This window comes from Aulonocara stuartgranti, assembly GCF_965226115.1.
Source record: "Aulonocara stuartgranti genome assembly, chromosome: 3".
Classification (NCBI taxonomy): domain Eukaryota; kingdom Metazoa; phylum Chordata; class Actinopteri; order Cichliformes; family Cichlidae; genus Aulonocara; species Aulonocara stuartgranti.
The window spans coordinates 66,196,131-66,217,586 of record NC_138941.1 but is presented as its reverse complement, the minus strand read 5'-3'; the positions used below and the strand labels follow the sequence as shown (position 1 = coordinate 66,217,586).

Here is a 21,456-nt window from a genome sequence, read left to right as displayed (position 1 = left end):
GTGGGGCATAGAGCAGCAGATAGTTCTTGTGAGCTGGTGGCTGAGTCGCAGTCAGTACAGTGCACTAAGTCATCTACCTCAGACCCCCCAATAACTGATGTGAGTCTAGTCGACCAAATGAGCGACATTGTGCAACAAATTGGGCAACGCCTGGCTGATAGCATTCTGTCACACCTGACTACGCCACACACTTCGAGCCCTGCATCTGCTACATATACATGTCTTGAGGTGGCGCATGAAACAACAGGTCTCCCCTCCAGCCGCTCACTAGATCTCTCTCAAGTCCAGCTGGTGGCTCCACGACAGGTTAAAGACCCACCTGTGTTTCGGGGGGAGAGTTCGGACTCATTGTCTGTTGATGAGTGGCAGGAAGCCATGCAGAGTTACATAAAGAAGAGTGGCATTCTTCGAGAAAACCAAGCTGAGGAGATTTTGATGCATCTGAGAGGCAGGGCAAAACATGTTGTGAAATTTGGTGTGAGGAATGGTGGAATTGATGTCCAGCATAATCCACAAGCTATCTACAGACTTCTGCACAAACATTTTAGTTCCACCCAGTGCTCGTCTGTGCCCCTGGCTGACTTTTATTCCACCCTACCGAAGGACCGAGAGGATCCATATGAGTATTGGCTGAGGCTGAACAAGGCTGCTGATGTTGTTGGCAACTGTCTTAAGGAGCAGGGGAAATCTTTTGAGAACTCTGGTGTGGAGGTTGCACGCATGTTCATCAGACACTGCCCCTGCAGAGACTTTGCTCTTTTTTTTAGAACCAAAACATGTGATAAATGGTCAGCTCGTGAAGTTCAGGAGGTACTGGATGAGTATCACCTGGGTAAGGGGTTCCAGTCTCCTCCACAGAAGGGTAACTGTGTCTTTGTGAATAAGGCAGAGGTTAGCACAAATGCTACTCCTTGCTTGGCTGACCATGAGCAGAGGCCAGCTGTGAGTCAGGATGGCTCTGCTATAGGGCTTCGGAGCGTGATGTCACGGGGGTGGGCGTGGAAAGGATTTTGGCCCGATTCACCATTTTGGGGGTCTAAGCTAGGAGCGATAGCATAGCCATGGTTCGTACTTGCTGTGTGCTCGGCTGCAATGTTCGATCTTACGACCGGCACGGGAATAAGGTTGGATTGTCTTTTTATGCTTTCCCAACCTGGAAGCAACGTGAAGGAGCTCATGTATCGGATGTTACCAAACGAAGGCGTCTAGCCTGGATAGCAGCCGTGAGACGAGCTGATATCAAGTTCTGTTACGTCTCCAGATATCAGCTGGTGTGCTCACGACATTTTCATTCCGGTAAGTTCTAAATATGTTCTTATCACACTTTATAGCTGAATAATATTACCGTTGATGGTCTCGGAAGTTATAGAAATTGCGATCAAACATCGAATGGAGTGACTTTGCAGACATATGTGCTATGTAACGATTCGCTAATTGTTTCGCACAACTGTAGGGAAGCCTGCCTATGAAATGGATCAAACAAATCCAGACTGGGTACCAACGCTACACATGGGGCACTCCGAAATCCGAACATCACATTCAGACCGTCACAGGAGGCGAACACAACGTCAACAAAATAAAGTACTATTTGGAGGTAAACGACAACCGCACCCCCAGCCACAGTCTCTTATTTTAAAAGTTGATCTTAGTCAATTAACACAAACATTTTTGAGTATTCATACGGCCTTAATGTATAAACCATTTAAAAGTTCCCTTGTGTATTTGCACTCTTTTTATTGGACAGGCTTTGACAATGGAGCAGCAGAGTGTGAAGGTGAAGCCTCAGCAAAGTGTGAAGGTGAAGCCTCAGCAGAAGTTACCACAGAAGAGCAGCCAGAGATGGACACCACCGAAGAGCAACACCATAACAACCTTGTTATTTTGGCTGAGGGACAAATTTGTGCTGGACAAGTAGAAGCAGAGGTAACGGGTGCTGATGCAGAAAACATTGATATCAGAGAGAAACAGACAGAAGATCAACAACTGACAAATGATTGTGTGCACTGTGTACAGAGCAGAGCAGAAATAAACCGGCTGCTGGAGGAGAACAGAAAGCTTAAATCAAAGTTGGACAAGACAGAGCTGAATGAAAACTTTTTAAAGGGTGACACGGAAAAAGTGAAATATTACACCGGTTTTACTTGTTTTGCTATTTTTATGTCCGTGCTCGAGAATGTAAAAGCTTTCCTAACAGCATCAAAGAAACTGTCGCATTTCCAAATGCTTTTACTCACACTTATGCGACTTAGACTTGATCTTCCTGTCCAGCATCTTAGTTATCTATTCAATGTCTCCTACAAAACTCTTTCTTCTGTCTTTTCTGATACAATTGACGTGTTGCATGCTCGCTTTGGAATACTTGTACACTGGCCAGAGAGGCACTGTTTGCAAGCAACAATGCCACCACAATTTACGGACACTTTTGGAAATCGTGTAGCCATCATTGTAGACTGTTTTGAAATTCGTACAGAACGACCATCTAATTTAAAGGCTCGTGCTCAAACGTACTCACACTACAAGGGTACACACACCATGAAATATCTGATCAGGATTACTCCACAAGGTGCAATTTCATTCATTTCTAAGGGGTGGGGGGGCCGTGCATCAGATAAACACATCACAGAGCAATGTGGCATACTTAACAAGCTGTTACCAGGGGATGTAGTTTTGGCTGACAGAGGCTTTGACATCAGAGATGCGGTGGGAATGATGTGTGCGGAGGTAAAGATCCCAGCATTTACAAGGGGCTTCTGTCAACTAGATGCCAAGGACATAGAAAATACACGAGCCATTGCACACCTAAGAATCCATGTTGAACGAGTAATTGGCAGTTTGCGCAACAAATTCAAAATGCTACATACTACCATGCCAATCCGTTCTCTTCTTCCATGTGAGGGTGAAGACGTTACCTTCCTTGATAAAATTGTGAGGGTGTGTTGTGTTTTGGTTAACATGTGCCCCAGTGTGGTAGTGAAACCAGGCACACATGAGACTTGTACTTGTTAATTAATAATTTTTTAGAAAAGGAAAACCTTTTTAGTTTTTTGTATGTGTGACTGTATGAACACATTGACATTGCGTTATGTAACCATTTCTGTACCTGTATACTATAAGCGAAAGTTTATCATCACTTTGGACTCTTTGTTTCACTAAAATTACGTTATAATAAAAGCAAGATAACAAATAACTGCTTTGCACTCTTTATTTCACACTTTGACAATTGGTACATGGTAAGTGCTGCACGTTTGAAATCAAGTTATACATATTTCAATGCACTTCTGACAAAAAACTAGACACCAGAAGAAAAAACGTTGTGACCACACGGGGCTGCATTTCGCTTAGAGAAATGTTTTCCTACAAGTTCAGGAAGGCACACCTTCTGAAAGAACTCCTGAGCTTTCTTTAAATGTGATTCCCAGAAGTGCACATCTGGTAAGATGCGTAAAATTGCCATGTCTTTTTGTGTCCATACCACGAGGTCACAGTGCTTTGCGTTGGCCACAAAGACCTGTGTTTGCACTTGTGAGTAAAAGCGATGTGTCTTCTTCAAGTTAAGTCCTTTTGCTGTCAATTCGAGGCAGAAGTCTTTGTCATGTGCATTCAACGCTTCCTGAATGCTGTCACATCGGTATTTAAATGGACATTTAATTTCTAGGCACCCCTTCCCACAACATTCACACGTGGTTAGTCCATCAGGAGATGCTCCTACTTCAGGAAAAGCCGTGTTAACAAGGAAACCACACATACGGACCTGTAGGTTTTTGTGACATGCTGACATTACCTGGGTGTAGGCATGTCGAGCATCCTGTTCATGCTCCAGTCCCCAAGTTGTTTGCACATTACAGACAGAGTTAACAGGGTAGCAAACACGATTAACCACAGTAATGGCGGGTTTTTCTACAGTGGTGGCAAACACAGCGTGCATCATTGAAGCTGTGATCCTCCCAGCACGCCAAACATACCATTCTGGGCTCTTGTGTTGCAGTCTTGTGCGTTCCTCAATAGCTTCTGCCTGTTCTTCAGTTACTTTAGCTGTGTTTATGTACTTTACGCAGTGCAGTTGTAGCTCGGTAAGGCCAAGGGACTGTGCACCTGTGCTGTGCAAACACGCCAGAGACAGTGGTAATGTGGATGACTGTACAGTGTGTGATGTGTAGTATTTCTCCAATCCAGACAAACACACTGCTTTATTGTGTTTTTGAAGTGTGTCTAACACTGGTGACAACTCCTCAAACGTAGCAGAGGGAATCTTTCTTTTTGAAGGACGGCTTCTTCTGCCTTTCACCACAGACGGTCCGTTTATATTTTCATCAAGAGTCTTTTTTTGTGCTGCTGAAGATGTAAAGTCAATGTTATGGCCAACCTCTGGCTGTATCTTGGTTGTGTTCCCTGGCAAAACCCAGTAGGCTGGTTCATCTGTGACTGTCTTTGTGCCACGTATCCTCACTGTTGCCTCCACTTTAAACAGAAGTGCAGCGACATGGGTGCAGGTCTCAGCAACTCCGGCCATACAGGTGCAGTGTGCAGTTTCGACCTTCCCTGTGGTGCTTACAATTACCCATGGTCGTAATGCAGGTTCATTCAATCTTTGGGAGTGCAGTACCTGTAACATGCAAGGACAAGGTTGATGTAAAGACAATAAATGAAATGAGACAGGGAGGACACTGATTGGCGTTAATAATTTGCCCGATTATCAATGTGTTAATTTGCATCTACTATACAATTATGGGCACATAATATGATAACGATATTTTAACAGTTCAATGATAAAGATTTAACATTAATTATGGTGGGGGGTGGAAAATGGCTATGTCACTCGATGCACTCCAGCTGACTTACCTTGGTATGAATGACGACGTACTCAGATTTTGGCGGCTTGAAAATAGCCAAATCTTGCACCCAGCCATTTGTAAATTGGATATGCGCCTCCAGTGACTTGTAATTACGAAACTGGTTCGCAGTGTAAGCACTTACTCCACAAACAAGATAGGTGAAGATATCGGGGTAGGACAGTGGCGGTAAGTCGTCTGGGTCTTTACTCCACTGCCGTATGTCGTATGGGTCCAGATTTGCGATGCACTCTATTTTTTTCAAATACCGCTGCTTCGCCTCTGGACGCAATCGATCTCTATACCGTCCGTTTTCTTTCGAGCTGCTTTTAAGCATGTTTCTTGTCGTAGTCGCCGTTCCAGTACAGTGTATTTGTTTGGATCGTAGACCCCGAAAATGGAGCTGCGCTCCCACAATGCATTGCGGCGTGACGTCAACTCCGAAGCCCTATTGAGAGGTTGATCAGCATGCTAGAGAAGGTGCTGCTTCAAGGCCCAGGCTATGCTTGAGCTAATGCCAGGCGACAGAGTGCCCGACTGCCGAGAATACCGGGCTTAGATGACACACCATGTTCCATCTGCAGAGATAGCTCCCACTCCACACTCACGCACTGTCGGGAAAACAGATTGTGCTTCCTGTGTCACCTACCTGGTCATTCGATACTTAACTGCTCAGAGGGCAAGTGTACTCCTTCCAGTGGTCATCAGGGAAACTGAACGATCTGCGTGGAGGGGAGGACAGTGCAGATCCAGCAAGTAAGCATCCCATCTTGGACATGACTGATATTAATGATTATGACACTTTGTATTCCACTTACAGTGGCATTGTCCCACCAAATAAAACACTGATTGCACAGGGCTTGCATAGGCTCTCAAACACTGATAGCTTATTCTACTCTGCAGTGACTACTAGTAGTGGACAAGTTCTTAAAGCATTAGTGGACAGTGGATCTATGGCGTGCACCATAAGTGAAACAGTTGATGAGAAACTTTCACAATCGATACCTGATATTGAGAGACATTCAGGTGAAGACGTTGTCATTGTTGGTTGTGGGGGTCACCTCGTTACACCTTCTGCTACGTATGATCTTACAGTGTCAATATATGGCTTTAAGGTGGTGATTCCTGTTCTGGTGGTTCCGGGCCAGGCTGATGACATGATTCTGGGCAGAAATGCGATAAAGTGGCTTATTTCACAGTTAAAAATGACTGTTGGTACCCAGGATGATGCTTTTCCTCATTTGGCAACTTTGCTGTCCTATTCTGATGACTGTGATGGCAGAGCAATGCCTCCAAGTTTTGGCACTGCAAAGCTTAAGAGACGCGTCACCTTGCAGCCCTTGTCTGAACATTTAGTGTGGGCTAAGCTCCCTGCTGAAACTGAAACACTCCAAGTTGGTGAATTTTGGAGATTTATTTCCCTGGATGATTGAGAATGCATCAAGACGAACACAAAAGGAAGTTCACAGCTTTTAGCAGCTCCCCCACCCCCTCATTCACACACCCCCCACTCCCCTCCAGAATTCCCAGATAACAACCTAATTTACATATGAATGACTAGACAATTTAGCTTCCACTTGGCTGAAGCTAAAGCCTAGCTAAAAGCCTACCAGCCATTTGGCTGGAAGGCGGGTTTTAAAGGTAGAAAAGCCAAATGGCTGCTCTCGGGGGCTCTAAGTGTTGAGCAGTATGAGTCCATCTTTTCAAGGCACAAAATGGACTGCGGTGAGGCTGCTGACTTTTTCCACAGAATCCGCCTGGTGGATGACAAGCCCTTCAGACTGCCATACAGACGGGTCCCACCATGCCATTACGAGAAGCTTCGCACTGCCCTAGATGAGATGGAGGAGTCAGGGATAATCCGTAAGTCCCAGAGTGAATTCTCATCCCCCCTTGTCTTAGTTGTTAAGCCAAATGGTGACCTGCGCATATGCAATGACTTTAGATGGTTAAATGCAAGAACAGTTAAAGATGCACATCCATTGCCTCATCAGTCAGACGCCCTCGCAGCACTTGGTGGGAATGTTTTTTTTTTTCTACAATGGATCTCACATCGGGGTTTTACAATGTCAGACTCCACGAGGACGACAAAAAATACACGGCATTCTCCTCCCCATTTGGCCTTCATGAATATAACAGGATGCCTCAAGGCCTGACAAATAGTCCTAGACCTGTACAAAGCCGCATCATATGACGTGCGGAAGGCGGTGAAAGAGGCGAAGCAGCGCTACGGGAGGAAACTACAGTCACAACTCCAACAGAGTGACTCTAGGAGCCTGTGGTGGGGACTAAGGACAATAACGGATTATAAAGCACCAACAACCGGTATGACGAATGCGGACGTGACCCTGGCAGATGAGCTGAACACCTTCTATGCTCGCTTCGAGGCTGCAGCTAAGGACTCCAACGATGCTAGTGCTAGCGGCGCTAACGGCCGCAGACAGGAAGATACTGCCAACACCGGAAACGTGCTCATCATCTCCGAGCATGACGTGAGGAGAACCTTCAAGAGTGTGAACACCAGGAAAGCAGCAGGACCAGACGGCATCTCAAGTCGTATCCTCAGAGACTGCGACCAGCTAGCACCTGTGTTCACTGAGATATTCAACATCTCTTTATCTCAGTTTGTGATCCCCACATGCTTCAAGGAGTCCATCATTGTTCCTGTCCCGAAGAAACCCCACCCTGCTTCTCTCAATGACTATCGCCCTGTAGCCCTCACCTCAGTAGTGATGAAGTGCTTTGAACGCCTGGTCAGAGACTTCATCATTTCTTCACTACCAGACACACTGGACCCACTACAGTTCGCTTAGCGTCCAAATCGTTCCACAGACGATGCCATCTCTCATCTCCTCCACACATCACTCACTCACTTGGACACTAGAAGGGGGAATTATGTTAAAATGCTCTTCATAGACTACAGCTCTGCATTTAACACCATAATTCCCTCCACACTCACCACCAAGCTGGAGCATCTGGGACTCAGCCCATCTATGTGTCAGTGGATCGCCAACTTCCTAACTGGAAGACCACAGGCAGTAAGGATGGGCGGACATGTCTCAGCCTCCACCACTCTCAGCACTGGAGCCCCCCAGGGGTGTGTTCTGAGCCCCCTGCTGTACTCTTTGTACACATATGACTGTGTGGCCACTACCAGCTCCACCACCATCATTACGTTTGCTGACGATACCGTCGTGGTGGGCCTGATCTCTGATAACAACGAGACGGCCTACCTGAAGGAGATTAGGAATCTGGAGAACTGGTGCCAGAGGAACAACCTCCTTCTAAACGTCAGTAAGACAAAGGAGCTGATAGTGGACTTCAGCACTAAGCAGGAGAGGAACTACCAGACCCCCGTCATCAACGAGTGCCCAGTGGAGAGAGTGGACAGCTTCAAATACCTCGGAGTTCACATCACGCAGGACCTGTCATGGTCCTGTCACATCAACACCGTGGTGAAAAAGGCCCGACAGCGTCTCTACCACCTCAGACGCTTGAGAGACTTCCGACTGCACTCCAAGGTGCTCAGGAACTTTTACTCGTGCACCATAGAGAGCATCCTGACGGGAAACATCTCAACCTGTTTCGGGAACAGCACCAAGCAGGACAGACGAGCTCTACAGAGGGTTGTGCGGTCAGCTGAGCGCACCATCCGCTCCAAGCTCCCTGACCTGCACTCAATCTACAGCAGGCGGTGCTGGACCAAGGCCAGGAAGATCGTGAAGGACCTCAGCCATCCCAACAACAGACTGTTCTTTCTGTTGAGGTCAGGAAAGCGATTCCGCTCCCTGAAGACCAACACAGAGAGACTGAGGAGGAGCTTCTTCACGCAGGCAATATGGTCTCTCAATCACACCACCACACAGTACTGACCCACACATACAGTTCTTACACACACACTGGACATTCTGGACATTGTTTACACTAATTCGGTTAGATGCGTGGTCATCTAATCGAATCACTTCATCACTAAATCACTTTAAGCATATTTGCACTGCACAAGACACTTACAAATGTGGATTGCACAACACTGGACATTATATTTCTTCAATTCCATTTAATACTTGTACGGCTGCTGTTATTGTATATATGTATATATGTATATATGTGTGTGTATATATGTATATATATATGAAGCATATTTTATAAAGTGCTATATGTAGAATACCATTAAATAAAAATAACAAAACTCACTTTTTGCCTATTCTGTGTATTTATCAGCCCTGGATTAATAAGATGGTACTTGCAGTCCAGTAAGACTGGAAACATTTTCCAGGATGGCACATTCATATATGACATCATCAACAGAGCGTTCCTCCAGGTGAGCTAGTAGAGTTTTTGTTCATGTCTTTAGAGATGTTGTTAAAAAGCTGTCATCTCACTAAGGACACAAATGAAGGAATTGCCTGGGAAAAATGAAGAACTATAGCTTCTTATAAAATTGACAAGTAATTTGAAATGGTTATCTATGAAAATTATGAAGTTAGTAGTTTACCAGTAGATGGCAGCAGACTTTAAATGACTTATGGCCATTTCAAGCTTCACTGACAAGATTAGTAGGAGGAGCTCTGGGCTGGTTCAGATTTTGAGATCCTGAGTCACATGTTCGTGAGTTTGTTGTTTATTAGCCATTAACACTTCAGCTCTGCTTTTAATCTGAACTACTGAGTGTGACACTGAATGCTTCACAGGGATGTTAGAAATAAATAGACAGATAAACATTTAACATTGAAAAGACTGACTCCTATTATTATATGTTTGTGATGAATCACAACAGAAAAAATATCCATGTAGTCCAATTGCATCTGTTCAAATTGCCTAATTTGATTTGACTAACAGTCAATATTCCTCTGAATTTTGAATGTGAAATCATAAAAAAAAAAAAAAAAAACAAGAACTCACAATTAGAAACCTGAAACCAGAGAGTTTTACTTAATTTTTGCTTTTAAAATTTAACAAAAGGAATCATTGTCGTGTCAGTGGCTGCTTTTGGTTTCTGGGTGACAAAGGAAACAAAGTCATTCTCAAACACATACATCCTCTACTCAATCATTTCTGTGCAGCCACTGAATGATGACTGAGTGTGGTTCTGGTTTAATGCATATTCTTTGTTATCTGCACTGATAATCAGTGAAGTGTGATGTTCCATGTGATACACTGGTGAAATACACAATGAAATATTAAAAAGAAAAAAAAAAAAAAAAAAAAAAAAAAACAGTTAAGTGACCATGAATAGGAAAAAAAAAAGATAATATAATGTGGATGTCCTCTGGTCTGAGGTGCTGGGAGACCAGTAGCTGGACATCAGTGGATGGACTGGTGGACTACTTCAGTGAAGAGTAGACGAAGAGTCTGGTTCTGGTTTAAAATCTGAACACAAACACACACACAGTTCAAACAACAGGAAACATGATTACAAGCTTTGTAGTTTAACCAAGACCTCCAATCTCCACCTCTCTGCATCACACACAGTCCCAGTTCAGATTTTACTGGGAACCAGCTCAGATCACAGAGCTTTTTGAAGTTCCCAAAAGTCAAACTGGAACCCAAAGACCTGAAACAAACTCTCATATTCACACGTACATTCGGTTTGAAATCACAAATTAAAATAAACCCATGGATGTCTTTGGACTATGCAAGAGAACATGCACATCCACACATAAAAGCACATGGATTTTAACTTGTTACCTTTCTGCTGTTAGGAATACTGCTAAGCATCACAAAACTGCAACCCTGGGGGATAATCATTATTAGCTTATATAGAAACAGTACCAGGCTGCTGTCAGAATCTGCTTTTCCTGCTGTGCAAAATAGTTTTTACCTCTCAGATGTAACAGGCTGATGGGGTATTGTTGTCACCCTGGTGGGCGGACAGTGTGGACACCTAATTTTGTGAATCTGATAATTTGAGCAGGGTGGCATATGAGCTTCAAATTGATATCATAGACACATCTACTGACACTTTTGGATCAGTTCAGATCTCAGTATCATTAACCTCCAAGGTCAAGATCAGAGGTCAAGTTTTCTTCAGCTGTTGCTTGTAAATGCAACAACTGGAGGACAAGGTGACAGGATTTTGAAAGGGATACCAAAGGTGTGACTATCAGGAGGCTTTTTGTTTGTAGTCAGTCAATCCAATTAGATTTACAAAATGTCTTTAAATCTTACAAGTTATGTAACATCAAACTCTTGACTGTTGTTTCAAGAGAAGGACAGCACCTCTATCACTGATCTAACGTTTTTCTGTCCATGTCTCTTTTTATAGGAACAGGTTTTTTGTTTTTATATATTATGTGTTTGCTTTTGAGATGAGAAGTGTGAGTGTGATATCCTTCACAAATCTGAGATCTGAACTTGAATCGTGTTGTGGTTGTGTTAGCTTAGGTTAGGAGGATGCCTGGAAGCAGAGTGACCTTTATCCAAAGTTAAAGTAAAGAGCAGTTTTACCTGGGCCTTCTTTGTTCTGATGCTTCCTGGCTGGTAAGTGATGTCTTCAGTTCTCACTTCTGAATAGACTGCAGCTGAATACATAAAAAAAAAAAAAAAAAAAAAAAAAAAAAAAAACCACATTAGGTACAACTACTACATCTAACTTTATTTTATTATTATTTGTAGTACAATGTTTTTAATCTTGCATCATGAAAACTTTAACTGACATCTCTTTAAACAAATCAGCACCTTTGTACAGTTTCTTTTTCTTTTTAACAGCTCTGCTGAGAAACACAGACTGACCACAAAGAACTGCTGAGAGTTTCTGAGAATAACAAGGTGGACAACCACAAAGCTGCCATCTCTTTCAATGCACATTGACTCTCTTCACCACAGAGCTCAAAGTAAACATGTTCTCACAACATGACCATTGTTAAGTGCCTTGAGGCAACTGTTGTTGTGATTTGGCACAATATAAATTAAATTGAAATGAATTGTTATCATCAATGAGTTGATGGTCTGTGTGCAGAGTTTAGAGAAACGCTTTTCCAAGTTATGTCTCCACGTTACTTCCTGTGTTTAAAATGAGCAGCTCTGTGTTGAATCAGCTGCAGCTGAAGTGTTTTCTTTCTATCAGAAACAGGATGCTGGACGACTGCAGAGCTGTTAGCTTCAGTTAACCACAGACCACAAACACACAGTCCAGCTCACAGTGAACAACACTCAGTAAGTACAGTATGAAACACACATGGTAACATTCGTCTAAGTTAGCCAATGTTTAATCAAAGGACAGATGTATATATAGGTGTGAACTTAATTGTTACGATTTCAGGCTTTTGATCAAAAATAGTTTTACTGTTACAATAATCTGCATTTCTACACTTCTGATCATCCCTCACTGCTTCATAATGTCCTCAAAATTCATATCACCAAAGTCATAAACAACCTTCATGGACTAAAGCTAATTCTACCTCCAGTCAAACACTCAGCAGCAGTCTTATATTGACTCTGAGCAGAAATGTGAAGTTATTTTATAACCTCTGCCTAAATGAAAGGGAAACAAGGGCAGATGCAGAGTCACCAGACACCATCTGATAAAACTTGATTGAATGGTTTGATGACTTTGTCATAGAAAATAAAGTAAACCACACAAGTTATACTTCTACTCTTTATGTGTGAGCTGGTCTTCTAGTAAGGATTTTCTAATAAGTCTTCATTAGAACAATAAACAGACTGAGCAGAAACTTGCAGAGGTGAAAAGAACAAGTGAAAAAAGCTGCTGTTCCTCTAATATTCACTTTCCTAAAGAAATTTATTCCCCACAAAGTAATCCAGGAAGTTACCATAAGTATATTGAATCCATCCTTACTATGATAAAAAAGAAGCTGAAACTTTCTGATGTTCATATACTTTGTGTTTAAGCTGCTGATTGGCTCTTTGAGAGCGTTGCAACCATCATGTTTGTTACTACAACTTTCAAGCAAAGTATGCCTTACCTATTTATGAATGTCCTCACATTATAAAACATACCACACATCTACTCCCAAAACACACACAGACACAAAACACTAAAAACCGAGTGTAGGAAACACAGTGATACCTCTACTTTGTATTTTGACAGCATGGTACATGACACGTGTGATGATGTCATCTTCTCCAGCTTGTTGATCTGCTGAAATTTTACAAAATGAAAAATATTTCAAATTAAATATCTAAACAGAGATTACATTTAATCAAGTTGTTACTGTGATCATCATGAATGTGAACTTTATTCTACTAAACAAACTCAGACATGAAAGATCAGGAAGTCTGAGTCTCACCTTCAGGTTTCCTGTGAACACATCGTCTCACCAGCAGAACCAGTAACACCAGTAGAACCACAACACAGACTGATGCAACAGATGACAACACAGAGAGAGGAGGAGGAGATAGTGATGGAGGAAGAATGATGGAGGTGGATCTAGGTGGAGGTGTGGTGTTGTGTTCGTCTAAAATAAAGCAAACACAGTCATTAAGTTGTCGTCACATTGTGAATGTTGAAAGCTGCAGAAACACAGACAGGTGAGTGTGTCACCTGTGACAGTGATCCAGCTGGATGGAGACTCTCCATGACCGCTGATGTCACACTTGTAGAGGCCTTCATCAGACCTGGAAACATGCTGGATGGTCATGTGACCTGTAGGCTGCTTCCTGATGAGGGAGCCATCTTTATAGAAAGCAGCTGGGAGGTTGGAGGGAGTGGTCTTTGTTTTACAGAGCAGAGTGACGTCATCTCCCTCCATCACAGGGAGGACAGGACTCTGCAGGATCACTGATCCACCTCAACACAGAGACAAACTACAGCATTTCATCCATTTACACACAGCTTCATCAACACTAACTCCACACACTCAGCTTACCAGTGACTGTCAGGTTAACCATGTTACTGATGGGACCCTCTCTGGACTCACACCAGTAAACTCCACTGTCATGTGGTGCTGTTATACTGATGTTACAGGAAGACTTAGTGTGGAGATGGATGGGAACATCTGCTGAGTCCTTTGTCGTCTGCTTGTGTTTCTCCTCAGAGTCCATCCAGCAGAGCTGTCGTCCTCCTCACAGCTCAGAGACACAAAGTCTCCTTTAAAGAACTGAGAGCTGCTGGGACTCAGTCAGTCGAGCTGTGGGGGTTAAAATTATAAACTGATCATGCTACATGCTGTAAGAAATGTTCAAGGAACATTTTTTAATTGTTCATTTCACCAGTTTTATATGTGAGCTCCATTGTGAAACATGAACCCAATCAGGTCATATCAGTGAGCATTTCTCAGGTTTAAACTGTGACAGAAGAAGGTTACTGACCTTGGTTTGTTGTGCAGCTCAGCAGTGAGATCAAAACTAAAGAGAAATGACACTCAGGTTGATTTGAGGTGAACATAAAGAACAACTCCACACAAACAGCTGACAAACACACAAACTCATCTCTCTTATATATCTGCTCATTTTCTATTTGATGCCAAGTTTGAATTAAAAAAAAAAAAAAAAAAAAAAAAGTGTTTAAATGGTGGAAGGTCCATCCACATCCATCCTCTTAAAGACTTCACCATGAGGGAGAATAAAAGTATTTGAGTGGCCAGTAGAAAACATTTATCACCAGCTGATAAATGGTTTAGTTAGATTATTCTGTGCTTAGTTAATATTGTGTTTTGGGTTTTTTTTGTTTTTCCCCCTATTGTGTGTAAATTTTTTGGCCAAATCATTATAAAAGCTACCCTCGTTTGTCTTTGTAATCAATTCACTTTGTTTTGTTTAAGTTTCTGGAAATTACTTTCCGTAGAGTTATATTAAGTTGACCTCTTTTTTTGGCCTGCTAAGTACACTCAACAAAAATATAAACGCAACACCTTTGTTACTGCTCCCATTCCCCATGGGATGGACGTAGAGACCTAAAATTCATTCCAGATACACAATATAACCATCCCTCCCAAACAGTGGTCACAAATCAGTCCAAATGTGTGGTAGTGGGCACATCTGCTATATTGAGATAATCCATCCCACCTCACAGGTGTGCCACATCAGGATGCTGATCTGACATCATGAGTAGTGCACAGGTGTACCTCAGACTGCCCACAACAAAAGGCCACCCTGGAATGTGCAGTTTTGTCTCACAGCAAAATGCCACAGATGCCACAAGCAATGAGGGAGCGTGCAATTGGCATGCTGACAGCAGGAATGTCAACCAGATCTGTCGCCCGTGCATTGAAGGAATTTGAAGTGCTTTGCGACTTCAAATTCCTGTCAATTTAATAGAGTTGCAAAAAACTGATCCTAGTTTAGCTTTCTTTTTTCAGCGAGCGATAGACAAAGACAAAGTAGAGGAGGCAGGCATTAACAAAAGTGACTGTCTTGCAAAATGGCATACTTTACCATCAGGTGGGCTCACTTCTGAAGCTAGTGGTCCCCCAAGAAGTTAGAGAGACAGTGCTTAATTTGGGACAGTCTTTTCCCTGGGCTGGCCACCTTGGTAAGCACAAAACCACAGCTCGCATTAAACAACATTTTTTCTGGCCTGGCCTCCACAGAGATGTAGCCTACTTCTGTAAGAGCTGTCCTCAGTGCCAAATGACATCCTCCAAAGTCCCTTCCAAAGCTCCACTCCAACCACTGCCTATTATTGGTACCCCATTTGAGCGCCTCGGAATGGATTTTGTTGGACCCGTTAAGAAGAGTAAGTCAGGGAATCGCAATATGCTTGTAATCACTGATTTCTGGAAATCAGTGATTAAAAATATAGTCAGTTCAGACCTGCAGTTGGTCCTCGTGGTGTTTGAACTTGAATTCAGCCTGATTTGTTTTTCATGTCTTCTCCTCCATCATCAGTTATCAGGAGAGCAGACAGTCAAAGTACAAGAATTCAAACAAACACAGAGATTCTACTTACAGAGCAGACACAGCACAGATGTTTCCTTCATCGTCCTTCTCACTCATTTGAGCTTTTTTTCTGTCACTGACACCAAGTAAAGCCCGCCCTCTTCCTCTGAGTCTGTGGTTTCTTGTTATTGGTACAAGACATAATGAATACACCACAGGGGTGAGGGACCCACTTTTTTTGTAATGTAAAGAAACACGTGTAGAGAAACATTATTTAACTTTGTCTCTGTAAAAACCTTTCAAAATGCCTGTCTATTTTTCCTTTGAACAAAAGTTTTTATTTTAGACCTGTTATATGTACAGAATGTCACTACCCAGCTCTAAGGATGTGACAAGGAAGTGGGAGACCACACAGACTTTATAGGCTGTAAGATGTTTTAAGGAAATAAAGTAAAGAAAGACAAACACAATCTTCATGCCTCGTCAGCTGGGGTTTCTGGAGAGCTTGTCCAGCACCTCCCCATGTCCGCTGATAGCTCTGGGGAGTCCGTTCAGCCACCACCAGCAGCTTCCATGCTTTTGTCTGCGGCTGCCACGCCGCCATCTGGTCCTGCCTTGTATGGTCCTACAGCCAAACCACGTCCACGTCTGGCAGGACTTCATCTGGGGCCTGTCAAGACAGCCCGTCCACAGAAACCCACCGAACTACCCGAGAGGTCACATTAACACTGCCAGCCAAGCCAACTGACGGTCTTCGTACCCACCCATGTCGCCGCCAGCCGCTAACCAAGCAGTCCAAGTGTGACCAGTCATTCCATTGCCACTGCCTCTTTCTGTCATGGTCGCTGTGTGGCAGGCAGGATGAGGACCCAATCGCAAAACTCACAGACTCAGGGGATGAACTCAAAAAACAGCTTTATTGCTGAAGAGGCAGAACGTAGGAAAATACAAAACTAAACTGGGAAAAGTAAACTAACACTCGGGGAGAGAGAGACACAGGGAAATCCACGCAGCATGAGGGAGAACGCAACGCCGAACAGAGGGAGACGCAGACAGAAATACACAGAGGGTTAACGAGGAAAGTGTGAACACACGGGGAACACAGGTGACACAGATAACCATAACGAGACAGGGCGGGGTGAACATAACACTGACGGGAGACGGGCAGAGTCAAACAGGAAGTACAGAGGTTCAGACAGGAGGAGAGAGAGCACGGGGAAAACACAGACATAACGAGCAGGGGAAACATGGAATAAAACATAAGGAGAGACGAGGGCTCACAGATACACAGAGGGGCACACAGGGGGTAAAAGCCATGAAGGGGAAACACTTAGGGAACAACACAACAGGGCAACTCAGGAAACATGGCCTAAGGAACAAAATACAAAAATACAAGAAAACTAAGAATACTGGGCCAACATGGCCCAGGACCATGACACTTTCCACGTGGTCACCCTCCTGATCTGCTGCATCAGCACTAGGGATGGGAACCGGTATCCGGTGCCATTATGGCATCATGGTTCTGATATAAAGGGTAACCAGACCGAAAAGCAGCGCACATTATACTTTTTTGTCCCTAAGACGTCATACACTTTGGATTCTAGCCAATCATTTTACCTTTCCAAGGATAGTAGGCAAGGAAAGGCAAGGAAAATGTATTTATATAGCACAATTCAACAAGAAGGTGATTCAAAGTGCCTTACAGAGACATTTAAAAAAATAAAAAGCATGACTTAAAATTTATTAAAAAAAAACAGTAGATAAAATCAGAACAGTAGATAAAATCAGTAGTTAAATGTAAGTTTTGTAATTTAAGCTTAAAAGTGTGTATTTAGTGTTTTATTCAAATGCAGCTGAGAATAGGTGGGTCTTCAACCTGGATTTAAATAAACTGAGTGTTAGCCACAACTAAACTGGGATAAGTCCAATTTTCCATATGAGGTCTCAGTAAAACCCACAGAACCACACGAAGAAAACAAATTAGAAAAACGTTTTATTAATCTAACATAGAAAACAGATCACTACTATGAGAGCAACAGAAACCATTATATTATTATTGGTGATTTTAAGTCCACGTTTAAAACTCTGCTCAGAATACATCCAATTTGAAATGGCGAAATAATTGGAAAAAGAAGATACAGGTAACATGTGGATGTCTTCTGGTTTGAGGTACTGCGGGGACCAGTTAGAGACCAGCAGCTGGACATCAGTGGTTGGACTGGTGGACTACTTCTGCTGGAATGGTAGTAAAGAGTAGATGACGTCTGGCTCTGGTTTAAAGTCTGAACACAAACAGAAACAGTACAAACAGGAAACATTGTTACAAGCTTTGCAGTTAAATCAAGACCTCCAATCACCACCTTTCTGCATCACACAGTCCCACTTCAGACGTTACCGGGAACCAGCTCATTTACGACTGCTTCATAAAAGGTTGAAGCAATTCACAAAGGTCAAACCTGAATCCCACAGATCTGTAGCAATTAGCTTATAAACAGCATTAAATGACATTAAATGACAAAAGCCATATAATTCCACCTTTTCTGTCTCTCTTTCTCTTTGCTCTGTTCACTGGCTGATTGAGTGGTGTCACTTCAGACTTGTAAACCGACCAACTCAATTGTTCTAAAAAACTAGAAAACTGTTTCCTTTCGGGGAGATGGGCAGTTTGATATCGTGAACTTGGGTCAAGATTAGCTTACATTAACATAAAGACTGAAATCAGACACAAGTAGCTCACTTAGCTGCATCCAAAGTTAAAAAACAGGAGTAGCTGTACCTCTGGTCCTGTGTGTTGTGATCGTTACTTGTTCATAATTGATGGGTTGTGTTCTCACTGTTGAGTAGATTACAGTTGAATCACTCTCTGCACAATGAAACAAACAGAAATGATTGCATGTACAATGATTACAGTATTGTGTTATTATTACACTATAGCTGCGGCAGTACGGTTTTATTTCGGGTTAGGCAGAATGATAGCTTTTATACACAGATGTGGGTTTTCACAGTTGTTTTTCCCCTTTCTTACCACCTCTGCTGAAAAACATGTTGCCAGAAAGCAGTGAGAATAGAAGTCAAAAGACCACAAAGCTGCTATTTTCTTTTAATGCAGACTGAGACGCTTCACCACAGAGCACAAAGCAAACTTGTTCTAACAACATGAACACTTCTGTTAGCCAAACCAGGACACACTGTGGTGAGAGGTCTGATCAGTCTCAGACTACAGTTAACTGGTGTCAACAAAAGGAAGTCATTTCTGTGGTTTCTCATACAGAAAGAAGTAAAAATACTTCATTGTATCAATGAATGATTAACTGTGAAGAGTCTGTTTCTTTAGACATCGTGGTGATAGTAAAGTCTACCTGATACGAACTAAATAATAGTCAACTCTGCTGAGAGATTTAATGCTCAATTATGGCTCCGTCAAAAGTCACAAAACCTGTAGATCTGCAACAGTTGAACTAAACAGGTCTGAGATATTTTATTCTTCCTAAAACACATTTGTGTATATATGTATATATGCAGCTGGATAGTGTACTGTTAACACAACTCGCCTTTGAAGTTTCAGACTCCCGACCAGGGTGTCTGTTTCCAGTAAGGTTCCCTATGATAGTTCCCCCCATGTTAACCGAACCTACCTGAGGTATGAACAAGAGACAGATAACAGAAGCCATACCAGCTTGGGCGTCACCCGCATTACCAAGAGCTGTGTCAGGTGTTGAGAAACCAGGACACACTGATGAGAGGTTGGCTACTGTAATAGGAAGGCACAGGACAAGGGATGAGAAGAGGCCTCTGTTCAATGCTACAACATAAGTAACTCGAGTGGAAGGTGTAACATAAAGAGCATGTGGGAAATGTGGACTCTTGGATACCCAACATCTACACTAATGGCAAAACAGCTAGCGTCTCACAGTATTACTGTGGTACTGTTTTAAATCGGCTGTTTTTCACTATTTGATGTGTTGTTGCTCTACATGATGTTGTCTGTGACATTATTCTCTGAATCTTTGTTTTAATCTTTTAGATTAAATTTAAATTTTTAGAAAAAAATGTAATGTGAGAAAAATTTCCCATATTTATATATTCTAACCATTGTGTATTTAAGACATGTAGTGATAATAAATGCTTCGGTTAAAGCACATATTTAATATCTCACCTTCGGGTTTCTTGTGAACATATCGTCTCACCAGCAGAACCAGTAACACCAGTAGAACCAGAACACAGACTAATCGAACAGATGACAACACAGAGAGAACAGTAGGAGAGGTGGTGTGTTCCCCTAAAATAAAGCAAACACAGTCATTAAGTTGTCGTCACATTGTGAATGTTGAAAGCTGCAGAAACACAGACAGGTGAGTGTGTCACCTGTGACAGTGATCCAGCTGGATGGAGACTCTCCATGACCGCTGATGTCACACTTGTAGAGGCCTTCATCAGACCTGGAAACATGCTGGATGGTCATGTGACCTGTAGGCTGCTTCCTGATGAGGGAGCCATCTTTATAGAAAGCAGCTGGGAGGTTGGAGGGAGTGGTCTTTGTTTTACAGAGCAGAGTGACGTCATCTCCCTCCATCACAGGGAGGACAGGACTCTGCAGGATCACTGATCCATCTCAACACAGAGACAAACTACAGCATTTCATCCATTTACACACAGCTTCATCAACACTAACTCCACACACTCAGCTTACCAGTGACTGTCAGGTTAACCATGTTACTGATGGGACCCTCTCTGGACTCACACCAGTAAACTCCACTGTCCAATGGGAAAACAGTGATGTTACAGGTCAAACCAGCAGGTTTTCCCCACCCATCTCCACACTGAGTCCTTTGTCGTCTGCTTGTGTTTCTCCTCAGAGTCCATCCAGCAGAGCTGTCGTCCTCCTCACAGCTCAGAGACACAAAGTCTCCTTCAAAGAACTGAGAGCTGCTGGGACTCACAGTCAGACGAGCTGTGAGGGTTACAATGAAAAACTGATGATCACTGTGAGATTTTTGTCAAAACCATTTTAAAATGGTATTTTGCAGGAAGATTTATCTCATCAAACTTTTTTTTTTCAGTTTTATATGTGAGCTCCATTGTGAAACATGAACCCAATCAGGTCATATCAGTGAGCATTTCTCAGGTTTAAACTGTGACAGAAGAAGGTTACTGACCTTGGTTTGTTGTGCAGCTCAGCACTGAGATCAGAACTAAAGAGAAATGACACTCAGGTTGATTTGAGGTGAACATAAAGAACAACTCCACACAAACAGCTGACAAACACACAAACTCATCTCTCTCACGTATCTGCTCATTTTCTGTTTTGATGCCTGCAAATTGTCAATAACTCACCTCTGAGAGATTGGGCTAAACTAAAATGTTGATGTTATAAGACATTTTCTGTAAAATAATCTGTAAAAAAAATGAGTTTTAAGATTGCGTTTGTGAAATTTTTTGGTGTCTTTGTGACGTCATAGGGTATTGTACTCATAACTTTTCTCCTCTCCCTTAGCTTCCCTGCTTAGCCTCTTATGTCCTTGTCTAGTCTCATGTTTTTTTTTTTTTTGTATTTTCCCTGGAACACTCTCTCAGAGTCTGTTCTCTAAAACCTAAAAGAGGAATTGTGGATTTGATCAACTGGTCCCTAAATGCAATTGACACCCCTTTCTCAACGAGAAGTCTGGGCTTGGGTGAGCCTGAGTGCTGAAGATATCTACCTATTCTGAACCATGGTAACAGGGTTCTGGCTGATCGGAGCTGGCTTGGCCCTGACTTATCGAAGAATTAAGGAAGCGGAACCGGCTGTTCAAACCCCCACAAGGCTGCTCGCTGGGATTGGAACGATGGGAGAGGCGTGAGTTTCTCA

The 21,456-nt window shown here is 42.8% G+C and overlaps 3 protein-coding genes and 1 long non-coding RNA gene across 6 annotated transcripts in view; 1 reads left to right on the top strand and 3 right to left on the bottom strand.

Moving 5' to 3' along the window:
• The window catches only part of LOC309695608 (uncharacterized protein), a 40,395-nt gene extending 26,636 nt beyond the window's left edge, over nucleotides 1–13,759 (bottom strand). The window contains exons 1-5 of one of the 3 annotated variants that reach the window (XM_082516349.1): nucleotides 13,333–13,759; nucleotides 13,079–13,246; nucleotides 12,859–12,930; nucleotides 11,277–11,350; nucleotides 10,027–10,199 (exon numbers count right to left, since the gene is read on the bottom strand). In XM_082516349.1, the coding sequence (XP_082372475.1) occupies nucleotides 10,134–10,199; nucleotides 11,277–11,350; nucleotides 12,859–12,930; nucleotides 13,079–13,246; nucleotides 13,333–13,540 (588 nt within the window). In that variant the 5' untranslated portion in view covers nucleotides 13,541–13,759 and the 3' untranslated portion in view covers nucleotides 10,027–10,133. Of the gene's footprint in view, nucleotides 1–10,026; nucleotides 10,200–11,276; nucleotides 11,351–12,858; nucleotides 12,931–13,078; nucleotides 13,247–13,332 lie in introns of those variants that run through there. The other 2 variants (XM_082516350.1, XM_082516351.1) reach the window with 2 other exon arrangements.
• On the top strand, nucleotides 970–1,778 carry LOC309696611. Its single transcript, XR_014273559.1, has 3 exons — nucleotides 970–1,296; nucleotides 1,454–1,594; nucleotides 1,745–1,778. It is a non-coding gene; the product is annotated as an uncharacterized lncRNA (long non-coding RNA).
• Nucleotides 3,279–5,180, bottom strand: LOC309703906 (uncharacterized protein). The gene is made up of 2 exons (XM_082528816.1): nucleotides 4,840–5,180; nucleotides 3,279–4,603 (listed from the first exon to the last, which is right to left on the bottom strand). The coding sequence occupies exons 1-2, from the start codon at nucleotides 5,164–5,166 to the stop codon at nucleotides 3,290–3,292; spliced, it is 1,641 nt and encodes a 546-aa protein (XP_082384942.1). The 5' UTR covers nucleotides 5,167–5,180; the 3' UTR covers nucleotides 3,279–3,289.
• Nucleotides 13,760–17,547: 3,788 nt separating the features above from the next.
• Nucleotides 17,548–21,456, bottom strand: part of LOC309695300 (low affinity immunoglobulin gamma Fc region receptor II-like) — a 31,603-nt gene continuing 27,694 nt past the window's right edge. The window contains exons 3-6 of the mRNA XM_082515833.1: nucleotides 19,765–19,887; nucleotides 19,282–19,359; nucleotides 18,385–18,471; nucleotides 17,548–17,890 (exon numbers count right to left, since the gene is read on the bottom strand). Coding sequence (XP_082371959.1) covers nucleotides 17,835–17,890; nucleotides 18,385–18,471; nucleotides 19,282–19,359; nucleotides 19,765–19,887 — 344 coding nt within the window. The 3' untranslated portion in view covers nucleotides 17,548–17,834. The remainder of the gene's footprint in view (nucleotides 17,891–18,384; nucleotides 18,472–19,281; nucleotides 19,360–19,764; nucleotides 19,888–21,456) is intronic.

Excerpts from the sequence above, each read along its gene's own strand:
- LOC309703906 (XM_082528816.1), bottom strand. The coding sequence starts at position 5,166 with ATGCTTAAAAGCAGCTCGAAAGAAAACGGACGGTATAGAGATCGATTG. Across the intron at positions 4,604-4,839 it reads ACGTCGTCATTCATACCAAG|GTACTGCACTCCCAAAGATT; the intron begins GTAAGTCAGCTG and ends TGCATGTTACAG.